General features: G+C 46.6%; 1 protein-coding gene across 1 annotated transcript in view; it reads left to right on the top strand.

The window, feature by feature from the left end:
* The window catches only part of LOC142775123 (uncharacterized), a 789,190-nt gene that overhangs the window by 74,159 nt on the left and 694,165 nt on the right, over nt 1-20,866 (top strand). Inside the window, exon 3 of the mRNA XM_075876470.1 lies at nt 767-932. Within this exon, the coding sequence (XP_075732585.1) occupies nt 767-932 (166 nt within the window). The remainder of the gene's footprint in view (nt 1-766; nt 933-20,866) is intronic.

Here is a 20,866-nt window from a genome sequence, read left to right as displayed (position 1 = left end):
GTTTGACAGATTGTTAAAATCAAACCAAATGAACAAAGCTGCAGCTAGTACAACAAGAGAAGACGTCGTTCGTCGTCACATTTTGCCAGTGACGGGTAACGTTTCTAAAGGCACCCGGCCCCAGATAGATGACGCTGCAACTCTCATTTATTACACCCTTATCACGATCCGCAAGGACTAGGAAGAGAAATGAACACTCAAGTAGATAAGAGACCCGCCTGTGCTTTATCTTTCGTCTCAGTGTAATGCGCCATCTTTTGCCCAGAGAGAATAAGCATTTTTATCGTCCTAAAGATGCTTTAAAGAGGCGCCTTTATTCCAGGATGACATGAGCTTCTGCCCTATTTTGGTCCCTCGAAGTAAGCTCTGTCCAAAAGCACTTAAATGAAGTAACGTTTGCTGGGGAGGAGGTTTATCCTTTAGTCTAAGCCTGATGTGAGCGCGCACGCGCGCGTGTGTGTATGTGTGTGTGTGTGTGTGTGTGTGTGTGTGTGTGTGTGTGTGTGTGTGTGTGTGTGTGTGTGTGTGTGTGTGTGTTCGCATATAAGAGCACCACAGTGTCCAGTTATTGCATAGCAATGACATGACAGTAGCTCAATAGTTAGGGATTTTAAACAACCTTAAAGGGGTCACATCCCTGACGCCTCATTTTCTATCATAATCTGCGTTGTGTCGGTTAATCCTCGCGTATTCACAAGCTGGCGAAATTTTAGCGCATTTGGTTGAACATTTAATTTATAATTGAACATTTTGATGAATGTTGCAGTGGCCTGAGGGTCAGGCAGAATGGCGTACTCGTGAGCCGGGACATAAGCAACAGCTAATGGCCGCGAGATCAAGCGGAGTCACCGCCTGGCGGCCACTGGCTGAAGCGCGCCAGTGTGGATTGCTCCGTGCGTCGTCTGCTAATTACGCCGTGTTTGCATGTGCAAGTACGTCATGCACGTTCTCAAAGGGTCGTTTGTTCGGTCATGTCAGTGTGAGTTTAACTGCTTATAGGTATGACTGATGAAATATGAAAGTATTCTTGCTTGGCTGTTAATGCGTTGTAATAATATGATCAGCAAGCACAACTTCCAGAGTGCTGTGTGTTATCTTCGTACGCTCCATTCACCCGAATAATATCCGTGTGGGTGCCACTTTCTGCTTCCAGCGCATCGTGAAATGCACTTGCCATCGTCTCAAACAAAAAGCGATTGAATGGTGTGTGAATGCAGCGTTTTAGAGACTCGATTGTTAGAGGGATACTAAATTCAAATAACAATTTACGTCAGAGTGAAAGCTCAATGTATGACAACATCTAAAGTGACAATATTGTCCATAAGAGTGCCCTACATACCGAGAAATTAGGGTAAATTCACAAGAACACAAGCGCCACAGTAGGACATTTTCAATATGATCCCTATGACATCAGACGGACCACCTACAATTATTCACTAGTAATCGATCAACCGCACAAAATAAAGCGCCTTCCATGCATCAAGAGACCCAATAAAATGCTGCTTCTTCGTTTTTGGTTGACTCAGCGTAAAAAGAACCGCTGGACACGACTATGGGCAATGTTCGAAAATTCAATTTTTGCGTGGTTACACTGGGCAGGTGGTGTCATCTAGCCGGGCGCAGTTGGAACAAAAAAATAGTTCGCAATCTCAAGTACATTGGCGGAGAATCGATAAATAGCCGTTGTTGCTGCTATAGCTCCAGCTGCTTTCGGTCTGCTGCCACTAGCCCAGTAAAGCTGAGAAACGTTTTGCACGGCAACAGTGACGTGAGTTGGTCCGGTCAGTCCGCTTCTGGAGGTGGGTAGCTTGAAGTGCGCTGACCTGATGCGAACCACCAAAACATGATTTTATTTCAAAGTAGCCCCGTCCTTGGCATAAAAGTAACACTACGAGGTTTCTCGACCGCTATTAGAACAATAAACATCGACTTGATAGTTGCCTTTAGGAGGCGGAGATGTTGTAGGCCCGTGTGCTCAGATTTGGGTGCACGTTAAAGAACCCCAGGTGGTCTAAATTTCCGGAGTCCTCCACTACGGCGTCTCTCATAATCATATAGTGGTTTTGGGACGTTAAACCCCACATATCAATCAATTGATAGTTGCCTTTAGTGTCCTTTTAAAAACTGAGGCTTTAGACGACGCACTGGCGCGTTCTTGTTATGTGTACAACTATGGCACTGTAGTTTATTGATATTACGATGAACTCTACTTGTGTTTATTTGGCCGTGTTACTATTATGTAGAAAGATTACTATCAAATAAAGAGTGACACTTCGGTACTTTACCTGTACATAAAATGGAGTTGCCGTCCGCTACCGTGTGCTTAGATTTAAGAACGCTTTTAAGAGCACATACGTTCATAATAAATTAAGATGGCGTGCCTTACGTCCGATATTGTACGATTTCGCAAAAAATTTCATCTTGTTAACATAAACTTAAGCGTTTATGTGGCATTGTTATTGATAGACGGTAGGCAGCTGTCCTTTTTAGTTTGAAAAAGCAAAAAAAAAACCTGCTCGTTCGATAAAGTAAACATGCCTTTGTTTTATCACTGTCATGCGCGGAATTGATTGATGAAAGGTTTCTGCTGAACTTTTAAAAGATTTTTATAATTCTATGGGTGCAAGAACATGTGCGTACGTGGTACACGCAGTTTAGCGCAAAGCGCTGTGAGCCACTAAGCTTTCCTTACCAGACATGTCGAATGTCCCTCATTTGATTGTGAACAGAATGAAAAAAAAAAATGCATATGCGTATTCGCGCGAACGCTGGTACTGAACTCATCGCACGTGTATGCGGCCTTTCTACGATCTTTCTTTTTCTTTTTTTGTACACATATTAGCAAGAAGAAATTAAGTAATTCAGTCACGCTACGGCAGTACGTAGCAGGTAGAACAGAAGCTAAACACATACAAACAACACATCAGAAGCGTGATGTAGTGCAAAAAGCGCGCATACAGTCACCCAGGGTGAACATCCCTTTCAAATGTATAATGTGCCTCACTCTTCAGTAATTGTAACGTTGCAGGGGCTTCGTACACCGATTCAGCAAAGCAGAGCGTGGATATTGCCTGTAAACTGCAGTCAACTTATTTTATTTGCCGACAATTGGTTCAGACCGCACCCAACTAAGCGCCACTGTTTGTATTTGTATACACGCTGCCGACCTCATTTACACACCATCCACACTACTGCGATTACGGTGCTGCCACCTATAGCCCGATCTTGCCGCGAATAGCTGTGCAAGCGTGTGCATTCTGGCTATCAATATTGTTTCATTGACAGCTACACATGAAATTGAGATATTTTAGCTTTCTTCCGCTTGGCACTAAAATATTCTTTTACAGTTGGTTTTTTTTTATTTGTATAAGAAAGATAAACACTCTACTTCTAGTTTTCGCTGAAAACCACAAATTGTTGGGTGATCATGTCATCGCCCGTTTAATATATCATTGCGATTGTGAATTGAGTGTTTCTAACTTTGCCTATTTTTTTTGCTTGCTGTTTATTCTGTCGCTGCTATCACTTATAGATTACTGTGGGAAGTTTCAGTGCGGAGAGGCACACACAAATGATTCCTATGTTTCTGCAATGCATTATGCAGTATATGTTAGCACGTTGTGCACTAATAATTGTTTCTATGTGTTTGAGGGTTGAGATTATGAGTTGTACTGCAGGCCAAGTGGAATTCTCTCTCTTTTTTGTCAGCTTTAATATCGTCATATTTCAGGATGGCAGCAATGTGTACGATACCACGAAATAGCAGTGAACGACGGTTCATCGCCACCACCAGCAAAATGTGTTTGGACACAGAAAAGATATAGGTATCACGTGCATCAGACTCAAAGCAAGCCATTTAGATAAACAGAAATCATTTCACACTTTATGCAGCCATGTTACTACCTAAATTCTTAAAAATTCCTGGCGCCTTATAATTACCGATGTAAGCGGTATTACTGTTTTCGAGTAAAGGGACTGTGGCTTGGTTACCACACATATTTATTACATAAAGCATGACTAGGGCGACTCGTAAATACCTGAGCCTTCTGGGTCTAAGAAAAGAATAATAAAGGGTTCGAATTCACTAAACTTATCGTACGTAACTTTTCATTTTCAAGGGCCCCACCGCGGTGGTCTAGTAGCTAACGTACTCGGCTGCTGACCCGCAGGTTGCGGGATCGAATCCCGGCTGCCGCGGCTTCATTTTCGATGAAGGCGGAAATTTTGTAGGCCCGTCTTCTCAGATTTGTGTGCACGTTAAAGAACCCCAAGTGGTCAAAATTTTCGGAGCCCTCCACTACGGCATCTCTCAAAATCATAGTGGTTTTGGGACGTTAAACCCCACGTATCAATCAATCATTCATTTCCAATTGCCAGTCGACTTCACTAATGATATTGTGAGCGCAGTCACCGACTCTTCTTCATCAATTGGTCGTGTCATCATCATTTGTATAATTTCCTCATATGGAGATATCATCATCAGTGTGTGCCAGCTCGAGCTCGCCTCGCATAAAGCTCTTCCTCATAAGTGGTGGAGGTGCTTCTCGATCCCCAAGTCCTCTTGCACGTTACTACTGGAGCTCCACTCGGGTCGTCGTCTACTACCACCTGCCATGGCAGTGCAAAACAATCCTGGTCCATCCAACACCACCAGCCCAGTGCAGCTTCCGCCGTCGACACTGGCCATCCACAGCCACCAGCGTGATCCGCCAGTATTCTCGGGTCTCAAAGGGGATAACGTTGAAGAATGGCTACACACCTACGGCCTCGTCAGCGAGTTGAACAGGGACCTACTTACTCTACACAAGTTGTGTACGGTCCCTTTATACATAAATGGTGTTGCCAAAACCTGGTTTTGGAACCACCTTCAAGATCTTCCCAACTAGGACACATTCACATGGCAGTTCCGTCAGATTTCCGGTTCCCTCAGTGTTCGCTCCGAAGCAGCAACAAAGAAGCTTGCTGAACGCATTCAGCTAGCGGGTGAATCATACACCTCGTATATTGAGGATGTTCTCGTCTTGTGCAAGCGTGTGAATTCAGCTATGCCTCAAAGCGAACAAATTCGCCATATTATCAAAGGCATAAATACCAACGCATTCAACGCCCTTGCGTCGCAAAACCCTACCACGACTCAAGATGTCGTCACCATTTGCCAGAGACTAGAAGAACTTCAGTCTCTTCATCTTTGCCATGATGCCTCGGACATTCGTCTTTCTGCGGCCCTTGACATCCGTGCCTTGGTCCGCGACATCGTTCGTGAGGAGCTTCATGGGCGCTGCTCTTCCTGCGCCCCACCGTCTACTTTAGCTTCAACTCCAACCAACTTGCGGGGCATCATTAGGCTAAAAATTGCATCTGCATCACATTCACCTTGTTCCGCCGAATCCAGACCTTGTCAGGTACCAACGTTCGCAGAAGTCGCGGCACTTTCAGCACCCACCACTATCCCAGCAGCTAAACCAGGTGGCCATGTACCTGTGGCGTCAGTGTCGCCACCGATGCGCCCACAGCCGTATTACGCCATGCCGCGTCCTCAACGCCCAATCTGTTATTATTGCGGCTATAGGGGTCATATATCTCGCTTTTGCCGAAGGCGTCAACAGGACGAGCAACGTGGCTACGCTCCAGAGGAACGTGGACGCATCAGTCCTATCACGAACTACCAGCACACGCCTTACCGGTCTTCTTTTCAGCGTTCGCCCTCTCCACCTTACAGTAGTGGTCTGCCTGTGAACTCCCGTCAGTCTCGCCGCCGCTCACCATCTCCCAGTCACCGTTCCGTGTCGCTTTTGCGACCCACCTCGAATGTTCTGAATGCCCACTCAGAAAACTCCCCAATGCAGTTTTAGGAGGGGAAACTGCATCCACTGGACAGCCAGCAATTCCTCCAGACAGACGATCGAACTTGTTAACAGTGTTAGTCGAAGGTATACGCGTCGAAGCTCTGGTGGATACTGGCGCTGCTATTTCGATTATTTGCTCTGAACTTTGCTCCTGTCTCCGCAAAGTAACAACACCTTACTCGGGCCCGTCTCTCCGTGCTGCGACGAACGCCATTTGTCGTCCACTCACCCAGTGTACAGTTCGCGTTTTCATAGATGGTATTCGTCATCACATTGCTGTTGCAGTTCTCCGTGAGTGCACCCACGAACTCATTTTGGGGTGGGATTTTCTGTCGTCTGCACGCGCTTCTATATCTTGTGGTCAGCGCCTCATCCACCTCAATCCCACCGACTCTTCTGTATCGGAACCCGAACAGCGCATTCGTCTCATCACAACTTCAGATTATGTTCTTCGGCCATCCCGAGAAGAAGTAATTAGCATTGATTGCAGCAACATTGTGGATGGCGACGTGCTTCTACTACCTTATGGCCACACGGTACATCGAGGCATTCTGATCATTCTAGGCCTTGTTCGTTTTTCTGAAGGGTCTGCTTTTATTAGTGCGTAAAATCAGACCCCCGAACCCTTATTGTTGCCCTGTGTATCAACAGTCACGTGCGCTATTGACCCGCATCCCGTTGCAATTGTCGCCCTTCTAAGTCAAGAAGACCTACCAGAGCCAAGCATGCCGCCACTCAACTCTCCCACTCCTCTATCAGTGACGATAAGCCCTGATTTGACAGCAGCCCAGAGTCGAGAATTGTTGAATTTATTGAACAGACATCGCCCTTTGTTTGACGTTCATTCCGCTGTCCTTGGTATGACAACTTCTGCGACTCACCGAATTCAGACTGACGGCTCCCGAATAATTTACCGGCGCCCATACCACGTGTCTCTCGCAGAAAGGAAGACAATCGAGAAAAACGTATCAGACATGCTTCGACGAAATATCATACGTCCTTCCTCGAGTCAGTGGTCTTCGCCAGTTGTGTTGGTGCAAAAGAAAGACGGAACGGTACGTTTTTGCGTTGATTACCGGGCACTGAACAAAATAACACGCAAAGATGTTTACCCTCTCCCACGAATTGATGACGCACAAGATTCGTTGCATGGCGCAGAGTATTTTTCGAGCCTTGACCTGCGATCGGGCTACTGGCAAATACCAGTGTCCGAATCTGACGAAGAGAAGACGGCTTTTACCACCCCAGATGGGCTACATGAATTTAACGTAATGCCTTTCGGACTTTGTAACGCGCCTGCTACCTTCGAACGTATGATCGACAGCGTGCTGCATGGCCTGAAGTGGAAAACCTGCTTATGCTACCTAGACGACATCATAGTGGTTTCGTCTACCTTTCCGCAACATCTACAACGTATCGAAGAAGTCCTAGGTTGCCTTGAAAAAGCTGGTTTACAGCTGAATACGAAAAAATGCACCTTCGCAAGCAAGACGATCAAGGTTCTAGGGCTCTTGGTCAGCAAAGACGGTATTCGACCGGATCCTGAAAAGCTTGCCGCCGTCCTCGAGTTTCCCCGTCCGTTGCGTCAAAAAGACCTGCGCAGTTTTCTCGGCTTGGCATACTACTTTCGGCGCTTTATACGCAATTTCGCAAGGCTTGCCTCTCCGCTCCATCAACTGCTCGCAAGTAACACGGCATTTGTCTGGTCTGAAGACTGTGAAAAGGCTTTCCTGGCGTTGAAGCAAGCCCTGACATCCGACCCGGTATATGTCATTTTGATCCAGGTGCACCCACAATTCTTCACACTGACGCCAGTGGTCATGGTCTCGGTGGTGCCGTTCTATTGCAGCGTGACAACACTGGACGCGAACGTGTCATTGCTTAAACCAGTCGTGCTTTGACTGCTGCCGAGAAAAATTATACAATAACCGAACAAGTGTGCCTTGCTGTTGTATGGGCGGTACAAAAATTTCGTCCATACCTCCACGGCCGACACTACCCAGTCGTCACCGACCACTATGCATTGTGCTGGCTTTCGTCGCTAAAGAACTTATCGGGTGATCTTGGCCACTGGGTGCTTCGTTTACAAGAGCAAAACTTTGATGTCGTGTACAGGTCTGGTAAGAAGCACCAAGATGCTGATGCTCTCTCTCGCAGCCCTCTACCCAACCGTAATAGCCCACCGTCCCCAATTTCCACCGCAGCATTACCAATTGCAGGTCTCAGTTGGCTAAGATGCAGCCGCCCTTCTACCCTTGTGTCGCATCAACGCATTGACCCTTATTCCCGCTCCATGATAGCATGCTTTGAAGGTACATCCACTCCTCCGAACGCCCGACTTCGCCGACAACTGAAACAATTCAAGCTTCACGATGGTGTTTTACATCGCTACATTTACCACGTTGAAAGAAACAAATGGGCCCCCGTTATACCACGTTGTCTACAACGTCAGGTTCTTGAGACATTCCACGATGATCCTGCTGCTGGGCATCTCGGCTATCACAAAACGTACGACAAAATACGCAGTCGGTTCACCTGGCCTGGCCTCTCATCCGCGACTGCCAAATATGTTTCTTCGTGTGCCTTATGTCAACGGCGGAAACGACCCACTACTGCTCCTTCTGGCTTTCTCCAACCTCTTCCTTGTCCAGCTTTGCCATTCTAAGTCGTTGATATAGACTTGTACGGCCCCCTTCCCGTCACCTCCAATGGAAATCGTTGGATTGTAACGGCTGTTGACCACCTCACTCGCTACACGGAAACTGCCTCACTGCACGCTGGTACAGCCACTGAAGTAGCAGATTTTTTTCTGCTTAACATAGTTTTACGCCATGGAGCTCCACGTGTTCTGCTCAGTGACCTTTATCCACACAATTTTTGTCTCGCCTCGAGCACTGCCGTCATCTGGCCCGAATCAACACCGGCATCTCTCAGGAAGCTCGCAAGTCTCGCTACGACTCAACACACCGTGCTGTCACCTTTTCCCCAGGAGACGAAGTTCTTCTGTGGACTCCCGTGCGTGTGCCCGGCTTATGTGAAAAATTTCTCAGTCGTTTTATAGGGCCTTATACGGTGATTGAACAAACGTCTCCCGTCAATTACCGTATCTCACCACTTAACGCTCCCTCCGACCACCGTTGCCGTGGGACAGAAATTGTGCACGTTTCTCGGCTGAAACTATACACCGGATGCAATTCCTAATATTGTCTCTCACGCGGCCAGGAGGCCGCTTCCAGCGTGACGGGGAATTAGTGTGAGCGCAGTCACCGACTCTTCTTCATCAATTGAGCGTGTAATCATCATTTGTATAATTTCCTCATCTGAAGATATAATCATCAGTGTGTGCCAGCTCGAGCTCGCCTCGAATAAAGCTCTTCCTCATAATATGTTTAATGTTAGGACTGAATGAAACTTCTTCTCATCATTTCTAGCGTAAGAAGCTTTTGTGAATACATCCCCTAGGTCTTTGTTACAGCACAAAAACACTAATTTTCAGTATTGCCAGCACTATTTTAATTTGTTGAAGCATATGTTAAGGCGTCATATTTCTTGGGACGACTGTTCGTGCGTCTGTCCAATTTTCCTACATGTTTTAGATACGGGAACCATGTATAGTCAGTCGTAGTGGTCAAACGGCTATGGTATAACACTGCAGAAAACAAGGTCACAACGTCAATTGTCGACCATTGTAACAGCATTTCAATAGGAGCGATGATCAAAAACGCCAATGTACTTACGTTTGGCTGCATCTGTGCTCATTTCGAAAAGGCTGAGGCCAACGTATCACTCGCACGATCGTGTACGGTACTGTCATGGGGACTGATAGCGTCTCTTTCTAATCTACATGAAGACATCTGAGAGAGTGAGCGAGTGTGTTAGTGAGGAGTCAGTGAGCGAGTGAGTGAGTGAGTGAGTGAGTGATCCGGTCACAATACACCTAAGAGACCTCAATGCACTGATACGTGTACGGACCTAACCGGTGTGCTAGTGCAAGGTCGGTCCAGTGCAATGCATATCACAACGAATGGCAGTAGGCCAGAGGTCCCTTGTCTATATTACAATATTAAGTAGGTTTATGACGACTTTTAATGTTTATGACCAGACTTCTCAGTTTAGTCAGTGAAAGCTCATGGCTGGAGCACCTCGCGATCACCATGAAGTCACTGGGAACTCTGATTATCAGCGTCTTGCATGCTTTATTAATTTAATTACCATTTCACAATCATATGAAGCATTACCTACTCAAAGCTAAGTTGGATTTATTTCCAACTCTGGTACACCGTGCTTGAAGTCTTTGTAATTTGAATAAGAATTATGAGGAATCATGTAGGCAGCGCCTATGAACTTTCTCTTTGTTTTGCACTTTATGTCGTAAGTTACAGCGACTTCAGCTCAGCCCCATCTAGAAAAAAAATTTTTTTTTCCGCCTGAGTTTGGCGGAACTCGCGATCTCTCCTCGCTCTAGCAAGGCCTCCTTGTGGACGAACTAATAAGAACGAAGCGGTCAAATTCGGCTCTGAGCGAGCACAGCTTTCCATTGGTTACGATAAAACGAGGCGTCACGTGCAGGGTGGTCGGCAAAATGGGGTGCAGTGCTCAAGTAAGGTGTAACGCACGGACTGGAAAACACTCACCGAGTGGTGACATTACTCCCAGCTCATTTGCTGCAGCAAGGTTAGGTTTGATCAGCTCCAGAAACTACGCTGAAATGACCTTGATCGATCTCATTATTGTAACATGAAAAAAGTGCTTGGTAACGAAGACTATGTCACAATTATACCATGAAAGGCCTAATGACCTACATTTTTATTGCGCAGATAACAAAATAATTCTCGATTCCCTGCGTCACAGACATCTTTCATGCACTTTATTCTGGTGGCGTCCGGTGTATAGCAATGGTAATCATGGCGCCCGTGAGAATTCGCTGTGGCGTCAACGTGTAGGACGCCGCCAGGCAGACACGTTTCTAGCGTCTGGGAAGCGCCAGGCTTGTGCCATAGGCTAAGTTGATGCACAGCCATCGCAAAGATAATACTTCAGGCAAAGAAGCTGCTTCTGAGCGTTCATTGCATGAAATGCTTGACAGACACACTTGTATCATGACAGTCACGAGTTGAACTGGGTCCTTTTTGAAATCAGTGTTTGTTTCCAAGTTCGCGTATTGGCGACATTCACGGCAACGCACGGGCTCGCTCACAACGTTCGTTCTTGCAGAGGCGTATACTCACTCGGCTACACCAGCGAGCGCCGGGGCTCAGTTATGAGCTGCGATGCGCCTCCATAATCACCGATGAATTGGTGATGTACTATCATAAACAGTACAGACGGCCATCAGTGCTTCTTTTGAATGCGAAGCATTTCTTAGCAAACTTCAGTGACTTTGAGCGTATCTATCTATCTATCTATCTATCTATCTATCTATCTATCTATCTATCTATCTATCTATCTATCTATCTATCTATCTATCTATCTAGCCACTTACGTTTGGGTGCTCTCGTGGTCACCTCCTTAACTTGGCGTGAACCAAAATTAGCGTGGGAGGCTAAGATGGTTTGACGAATATGACGCGCTGGTCAAGACATGAAGAATGTCACAATCCCGTCGCGTACGTCATCAAGCACTTCCCGCCAGACAGTGGCACATACCCAAGGGGGGCTATGTGCCGCTCGTATGCGGGTATGTGCCACCAGTGATTGACACATAGTATCTACCAAAGAACAACGAGAACGCACATGGACAATTTTAACGAGCAAGCGTTAAGAAATACCCGACATCGGTAGCGTCGACCCGACAAATAAAAAGAGTAAATGTCAGGGTCCTAGCTGGAATCGAACCCAGGCATTGTGCGTGGAAATGAAGCATTTTACCACAAAGCTACGTCAGGTCTCGGAACTACTTTTCAAATAGACGCTAACATTCATGAAACGTCTGCCTACCCAATTTTATAAACATTACATATGTACTCCTTTGATAGAGCCGTCGCGTTGGGTTTAGGTCAATTCTGGTTACTTGCCATGTGCTGAAGTTGTTTTATGTAGTAGTGTCCAGGGCCAGCCTCCTCGCGAACATCAGCGCTTCATATCACCTCCTGGGGTTGCTAATACGCATGTTCCAGTTGGCATCGTTGCGCAAGTCCAAACAACTGGTTATATAGACATCTGCAACTCTTCAACATATGTTTGTGCGTGCAACATTTGCACATATATTTAGCGTGATTTCATGACGTGTCACACAATCAAAAAGTTGCAACATCGTCACTTTACCTCCTCATGCTTCGCATAATATCAATTCCCAGGTACGTGGGATCTGCCGAATTTTTTTGTGTGTAATATGAGAATGCATTCTCTTGTGTAACACATTAATACAGCCTACAAGATGCACACACCGAGCTGCTAACTCGAATAGCAGACCGCGACATGTCACAGAGTTCGGCAAACGCGCTAACACTCCGTCAAAATTGGCTGGTGCCCTATGCTTCCATATTACGCAAATAAATCAGAACCGAAACAAGAGCACATATCTAAATGCAAATACACATAGCTTAGAACAACTAGAGCGTGGTTTCAGGCACCAATTCTTGCACACGTAGTGTTTTTCTTTCACTGATCGCAGCAAGACTTCGTATACCATCGCACAGACGGTGCACACACGCACGAAAAAATATTTTCTTTCATCACGCGGCTACAGTGCCTAGCATTCGGCTTCACCGCCCTTGTAGCGTTCCTCTCATGGCCGCGTTGCCGTCATGAAGCAGGCACCCAAGGAAACAGTTCTGGCGAGAAATGTTATTATTGTGACCGGAGTCACTGACTTTTTTTTTGTCAATTGGACGTATCATCATCATTTGTATAACTTCCTCATCTGTAGATATCATCATCAACGTGTGCTGGCTCGAGTTCATTTCGAATAAAGCGCTCCCTTAAACGATTTTAGGCAGGTTGGGGTAAAATGAGACACGGGGCAAAACGCGACATTTTCACTTTGCCGGCCTCTGTAGTTAATACAACTACTTTTCTTTGTTTCTCTTTTCTAGCAATAAGTGTCGGTCAATGTCTACTTTTTCATGTGCAAAAGTTGATGTTTGCTCACAGCGTTTCTGCGGCAAAGCTTAAGCGGCTGGTGTCAACGTGTTGGGGACCCGTCAGAATGGGGTGAAATTCTGCTTGGCCAAATTTCGGAGCCGCGCATGAAGCTACTCCTGAGTCAGTATAGCAACGTAAATATTTTTTTTTCTTACTTTACACTAAGAACTACATAACACCAAAAGTTAAGTTGATTGGTGCATGGAGACAAAGAGGATTTTTTTAATTCTGGCATGTGATAAAAGCAAAATGCGACAAATAAGGCATTCAATTGCCGTTGAAATTGGCTTTCTAATTTAACTATTAACTTACACTCATTATATATTGCCACTTAAAGTTGTGAGCAGGCAAGACCTAGCGAGCCAAAAAGGGCAAAGGGAACAAAGAATAAGTGTGGTTAGCGCCTCGTTTGAAGATACACGCTCGTGTCTTTCTGGCCCGCTTTTCCTGTCTTGTCTCTACGGCTCTTGGGGCTGACAAACTGGTGGATGTGCTGGGTAATTTATGCACCATACCCCTCCACATAGCAGTAACACAAGCGTCTTACCGGTGGTCACTCCTGTGCACTGCGCCAGCATAAGAATCCGAGGACAATTCCCTGAGTTTGGACTGCTCGCAAACAACATGGCAGCTCCTACTAGCCCTACCGACACCAACCCAACCAGTACGAACGGCGCAACGCCGCTTCATCGCACCTTACTCACACCGCGAACGCCTAATTCCTTTCATGGCACTGCACTTGAGGATGTGTAAGATTGGCTTGTTCATTACGAGTTCGTTGCCGTGCACAACCAGTGGGACGACGCAGACAAACTGCGGCACGTCTATTTCAGTCTTTCAGACGGCGCACGTGTCTGGTATAAAAACTGGACAGGTATTCTTACATCATAGGAAGACTTCAAACGCCGACTTCTTGGGACATATGCCGTCGGGAGAAAGCTGAGCGCGATCTGCAGTCCCACATACAACTGCCGAACGAAGGGGTTGCGATGTATGTCGAAGTAATGACGCGCCTTTTCCACCGAGCTGACCCCGGCATGCCAGAAGAAAAGAAGGTACGGTACCTCATGCGCGGGGTGAAAGAGCAGCTTTTCGGTGGGCTTGTACGCAGTCCACCCAAGACTTTGTCAGAATTTCTCACGGAAGCCGTCACCATCGAAAGCACTCTTAGGCACCGGGCCCTGTCATACGAATGGCATGTCAACGCTTCAACTACGGACTACTTAGGAGCTTTTGGTGGCCAAATGGATTTCTTCCGAGAGCTCATACGTTCAGTCATACGTTCAGTCAGAACTCCAGAAGCTGTCAGTGCCCTCGCAACCCACTACCTTCTCGTTGTCCAGCGTTGTCCGAGATGAAGTCCAGCATGCCTTAAGAGAACCGCCTTGCATGCGGGATTATCAACCACCCGGTGACTTCCCCCGCATGTCGTATGCTCAAGCTTTTCGGCAACATGTTACGCCTGCAATTCCACATCCCACCGTAGCCCCAGCTATGCTGCAGGTGGTCCAAGCAGCGCCATATTACAGCGCACCTCGCCTGATCTCGCGGAAATCAGACGTCTGGCGTGCGCCAGATCGACGTCCTCTCGGCTTCCACTGTGGTGAAGCTGGGCACCTGTACCGACAGTGTCCTTACCGACAACTTAGACTACGCGGATTTTCGACGAACTCACCACCATCCAGGTTCGGACAGCGGCCCACTGAAATTGAAGAGTATGTGGCTCAACAGCGCAGAACTTCGTGATCCTTGCACCAGTCATGCTCCCCGTCACCACGGCGATTTTCTCCTAATCACCGCACCTATTCGAGCGTGGTGCAGGGTTGGTCACCCAGTCCACGCCGGGAAACTAACTACAGCGATCTTCGGGGGCGAGGCCGCTCATACTGGACAAGCGCAAGGCCTCCTACCGACGCTTCGGCAAACTTACGATTCCCCGACGACGACGACACCAGCTGGTTCCGCAAAGATTTCGTTAGACATTCCAGTGCTCCTTGACGGTCGCAAAGTTGGTGCTTTAGTTGACAGGGGTACGGATTTTTCTATAATAAGTGAAAAACAGGCTGCTCTCCTAAAGAAAGTGACGATGCCTTGGAACCTCAGGCCAAGTCGCACTGCTGGCGGGCACATCGTCATGCCACTCGGCGTTTGCACAGCACGAATACAGATTCGTGGTTCTACCTTCCTTGTCAGCTTGAGTGTTCTCCTTCAGTGTTCTCGAGACCTGATCATTGGCATGGACTTCCTGAGAGAGCACGGTGCTATCAACGACATTCGACAATTCCTCGTCACGTTCTCAACAAAAAGCGCCACACCAGAGCATAATCCAAGCCACAATCGAGTATGTCTGCGGGTATTTGACGATGCTGTGACGATACCACCGCGCTCAAGTGTTAGGGGGTTCAAGTGGCGTGTAACATATCAGCACACGGTGAAATGGTGGTGGAGGGCAATCGATCCCTACTCTTTTCCCAAGGTGTCTGCGTAGCACGAAGCCTAGTAGACCTACAGGCTGGCCACTGCGAGATACTTGTTACGAACTTCAGCTACGAGCGCCGACACCTTTTCCATGGTACCGTCATCACCTATGCCTACCCAGTAACCAATGTAACTGAGTGTTTTGCTTCCGAGGCAACCGATAATGCCGAAGCACCTCTCCGGGGCGTCGACATAAATCCAACGCTTTCCGACGAAAACAAACGAAGGCTTGACGACCTGTTGATACAATTCCCCGCCTTTTTTACACGTTCATCGAGAATCCGTCAAACACCGATTACCAAACACCGTATTATCACCTACGGCGACGCGCAGCCTATACATCAACAGCCTTACCGCGTTCCACCAACTGAACAACGCGCGATTCAAAAGCAAGTGACGGAAATGCTTCAAGACAGTGTAATACAGCCATCAAGCAGCCCTTGGTCATCGCCAGTGGTCCTTGTAAAGAAGAAGGATGGTATACTTCGCTTTCGTGTCGATTATAGGAAGTTGATTAACGTCACAAAGAAAGATTTGTACCCGTTGCCTCGAGTGGACGATTCTCTTGACAGGCTGAGGCGAGCAAAGTACTTTTCCTCAATCGACCTCAAAAGTGGTTATTGTCAAATTGAAGTCGATGAACATGACCGCGAAAAAACGGCTTTTGTAACTCCTGACGGCCTGTTTGAATTCCGACTGCTCCCATTCGGCCTCTGTTCCGCTCCGGCCACATTTCAACGAATGATGGATACCGTTCTCGCTGACCTCAAGTGAAAAAGTTGCCTCGTCTGTCTAGTTGATGTTGTTGTCTTTTAAAAAACGTTTGACGAGCACTTTAGTCGCCTTCAGAGTGTTTTTGAAGTTATACGATCCGCTAACCTTACCCTCAAGCCTGAGAAGTGCCATTTCGGCTACAATGAAATGAAGTTCTTGGGTCACGTTGTGAGTGCTGCAGGCGTTCGACCCGATCCCGAGAAGACTGCCGCTGTGTCCACTTTTCCAGCTCCAACAGACAAAAAGTCTTCGGTGATTTCTAGGGCTGTGCGCATACTATCGCCGCTTTATTTAAAACTTCTATAAGGTTGGGGAGCATCTCACCAGACTTACGCGTGACGACACGCCATTTCAGTGGACTGACGAACAAGCGACTGCCTTTGCGGAACTGCAACATCGGTTGTCTTCCCCTCCTGTACTCGGTCATTTCGATGAGGACGCTGACACAGAGGTGCGCACTGACGCAAGCAACATTGGTCTCTGAGCTATCCTGGTGCGAACACAAGAAGGGATCGAACGTGTGATTGCCTACGCGAGCCGCACTCTATCACGTGCCAAAACCAACTATTCAACGTCAGAGAAGGAATGTCTCGCGGTAATATGGGCGATTATATAGTTCAGGACTTATCTCTATGGACGCCCATTCAAAGTTGTGACTGATCACCACGCTTTATGTTGGTTGGCTAACCTCCGAGACGCCTCTGGGCGATTACCACGGTGGAGTCTGTGACTTCAGAAGTTCGATGCCACCATCGTATACAAGTCGGGTAAAAAGCATGAAGACGCCGACGCGCTATTACGAGCACCTCTGCAATCCGACCATACAGCTGTAGAAGACGACAGCGCCTTCCTGGGGACTCTCAGTGGAGCGGACCTCCTCAGTAAGCAACGAGCGGAACCTGAGTTAAGGCCCATCAGCAATCATTTAGAAGGCAGCACCGCGTCTGTTCCTCGTCCACTTTCCCGTACGTTGCCGTCATTTTGCTTACGACACGGCATATTATACAAGAAAAACACCGGTGTTGGCAGCAGATATTGTCTTCTAGTCGTCCCTCAAGACCATCGTGATGACGTCCTATTAGCCTGCCACGATGAGCCGACATCCGGCCATCTGGGATACTCACGGACGCTCGACCGGGTTCGACACCTATATTTCTGGCCAAAACTCGCAGCTTGTGTCAAACGCTACCTGAAAGGATGCCACGAATGTCAGCGTCGCAAGTCACCCTCAGTAAAGCCTGCAGGCCTCTTACAACCCATTGATTGACCGCGTACGCCATTTCACCAAGTTGGGATGGACCTCCTTGGACCGTTTCCTTTTTCTCACCCCGGAAACAAGTGGATGATCGTCGCAACTGATTACTTAACGCGGTACGTTGAAACGGAGCCATTGCCACGCGGTGCAGCTTCTGAAGTCGCCCAGTTTTTCATGCACCACATTGCGCTTCGTCACGGTGCCCCGTCATTCATCATTACTGACCGAGGGACAGTGTTTACGGCAAAACTGTTGGACGACATCTTCAAGCTCAGTTACACGAACCACCGCAAGACAACCGCATACCACCCCGAGAGTAACGGCTTAACAGAAAGGCTGAACAAAACGCTGGCGGACATGATTTCTATGTACGTGGATGTGCAGCATAAAGCGTGGGACGAAATCCTGCCATACGTAACATTTGTGTACAACACCGCAACACAGGAAACGACAAGGTTGGCACCCTTCCGCCTCGTTTACGGTCGAGACGTGCAAACCATGCTAGACGCTATGATTCCTTGTGACATCGACCAGCACGAGCTACTAACTCCTTATGTCGATGATTACATTCAGCGTGCAGAGGAAGCACGTCAATTAGCTTGCGTGCACATAAGATCGCAGCAATGTGAAGACGCCCGAAGGTACAATATCCACCATCGACAAGTCTCCTATCCAGCTGGCGACCAAGTGTCAGTTTGGACTCCTGTTAGACGGCGAGGTCTGAGCGAAAAACTCCTGAGCAAGTACTTCGGACCCTACAAAGTATTACGGCGGTTTGAACGAGGTCAACTACGAAGTTATTCCAGACGGAGGCTCGGAAACGACCCAGCGCCACTCACCACGAGCAAAGATTGTGCATGTCGTCCGCCTAAAACCTTATATTACGCAGTGATACTCGCCTTATTGTGCCCGGGCAGCAAACATTTTCGTTTTTTTTTACATTTTCCGTTGGGTCTCGAACGAACTGCGAACTCTGTTAATGATTTTTTTCTTTTATGACCAACCTCAGACATTTTTTTTGCACCTGCATATATGCCCTGTGCACTATAGGTACCATTTCTCTCTCTTTTTTTTCCTTATCAGCCCTGCTGTTCCCTTGTGTATGAGCATCGGGTCGATGCTCTAATGAGAGGAGGAATAATCCCACCTTGAGTTGTGAGCCGGCAAGCCATAGCGAGCCAAAAAGGGCAAAGAGAACAAAGAAGTAGTGTGGTTAGCGCCTCGTTTGAAGATACACGCTCGTGTCTTTCTGCCCCGCTGTTCCTGTCTTGTCTCTACGGCTCTTGGTGCGTGACAATATTATATTTCTTTGCTTAGAAGACTTTGAACATACAAGAGCATATCATATAGAGCTTCCCGGGTAGAAAACAACACGACAAAACACTGATTGCTGTTCAGGACATGACTCCCTGCATTCGCGCTGCACCGAGGTTTTTCCGTGTTCTCAAGGATGTTCTCTAGAGAAACAAAAAAAGGATGAAATTTTCAAATCAATTCGTTCAAAAACACGTCTTGGAATTGAATATTAACGATGTTTCTCTAATACCCTAATTGAAAAAAACAAACACTTGAAAATATGAATCTAGTACAGTTTTAAACTCATTGCCTCACAAAGCACGGTGGACCAAGTTAAAAGCCATAAAACAACTGAGCAGTTCTGCACCTAAATGGGAAAAATGAGGAGAAGAAGATATGTCAAAACATATCGAGCCTTCAATTGTTGTATAATTCAATGATATGTAAGCGTTCGACAAAAGACAACATTCGCACAAAGAAAGACTGGTGTTTGATCTGCCAGGATCGAGTTTCGGAGCAACACACCACCACGTTCTGTCTAGATTCAACGCGTGCGTAGAGTCCATGGACTGGGCTCCTTAAGACTGCTTAAGGGCTCACAGAGTGAATTTCAAGATTTCCACTTCAAAAACCGAAGGAAAAAAATTTTTCACAATGTGTTATTTTGCCCCGAATGTTGGGGTAAAATGAGACATCTGGAGCATTTTTGTACATTTAAAAAATGTTTTGAACGATTGTAACAAAGTAATATTTAATTGAACATACCTTGAACTCAAATAAAAGTTTCTCCATTGATAAAAAGCGAAATAAAAATTATTATTTACTATTTTAAAACATTTTTCGCATTTTACTCCACGCTACCCTACTTCTTTGTGGAGACAATGTTTTTATACTCATTCGTCACTCCACAAAACTTTTCAGACGAGAATTGTAGGTGACAGAATCCTGTTAATTTATTTATCTGTAATATTCAATATAAGTAAAACGAGCTGCACGAGATTGCTTTGCGTACCTCCTCGTTGCCTTCGAGAGTGCAAATTTCCGCGCTCCTAGGGCGGAACAAACGAAATTGCTTGAAAGATCACTAGAGAAGGCGAACACGCTGGTGGGAAGCACCCTGTTCAGTTGGAAAAGCGATAGGGCGACACTCACACTGACGTTGCTGCACTCTTTAAATGTAGACTGTGTGGCGGTGCTGACACGTTCACACGCGATGTTCTTTTGAAAACCACCGGAAATGCCGCACGAAGTACGTTTGTGACGCCATGCGCGTTCCTGTAACTTTTTTTCTTAGTGCTTTCGCGCACTCCGCACTGTACTTCTGTCGTGTCTTCCTGTTTTGACCTCTTTAGTGCAACTTTGGAGCAAACTAGTCTTCATTAGAAGCTTGTTGTAGAGCACACCTACACAAAACTTTGTGAGTTAAGTCCAAGATGCATTCGCGGCCTCATGGATTAGAATATACAGCATCTTCTACTAAAATTTCCACATGATAACACGGAGATAGCATTCATTACGTGATTGAATGACACTATATAGTCATCTCTAGGAACTCAAACAGTGGGCAAAGGCAGGAGCCGAACTCACAAGGTTTCCGCCCGAAATAAAAGAGCCCAATTGACCACCCAGATTTCACAAATTTTCTGCTATGGAGATAACGGGGCTTCTGCTCTAACAAACGCTTGAGTTCAATAATTTTTTATTGATATACGGATCAGCCTTTAAATTATAATGCATGCTGACTTTGGTAATATCTATTTCTAGCCACTGGCATGCTGTGTTAAACAAACTGCTCATCTGTGTGAATTTATATGATTGTTTCTTTTTTCTTTTTTTCTTGTTGCGGCTATCCCACATGACTTTAATGCTTCACCAATTCAACGAACGAAACGTTTTTGTGACGTCTCGCTCCGATGAACATTATTATCAATGCAGTCGTAGGTATACAAGGTGTCTCAACTATCACAAAATTGGTACGATTGACAATATAAGGAGCGGCGTTAAACGATGCAAATATTGTGCATGTCGTTCTAATCACACTGGAATGGCCACTTTAGTGTGCTGGAGTAGCAACACTTGCCATGCGGCTTATAATTTGTGTTTAGGCAGTTTATATGACGGGGCAGTGTTTGTGT

This window comes from Rhipicephalus microplus, chromosome X (assembly GCF_043290135.1).
Source record: "Rhipicephalus microplus isolate Deutch F79 chromosome X, USDA_Rmic, whole genome shotgun sequence".
NCBI classification, from domain to species: Eukaryota; Metazoa; Arthropoda; class Arachnida; order Ixodida; family Ixodidae; genus Rhipicephalus; species Rhipicephalus microplus.
The sequence above is the reverse complement of the archived record's forward strand: the minus strand, read 5'-3'. Positions and strand labels throughout refer to the sequence as shown.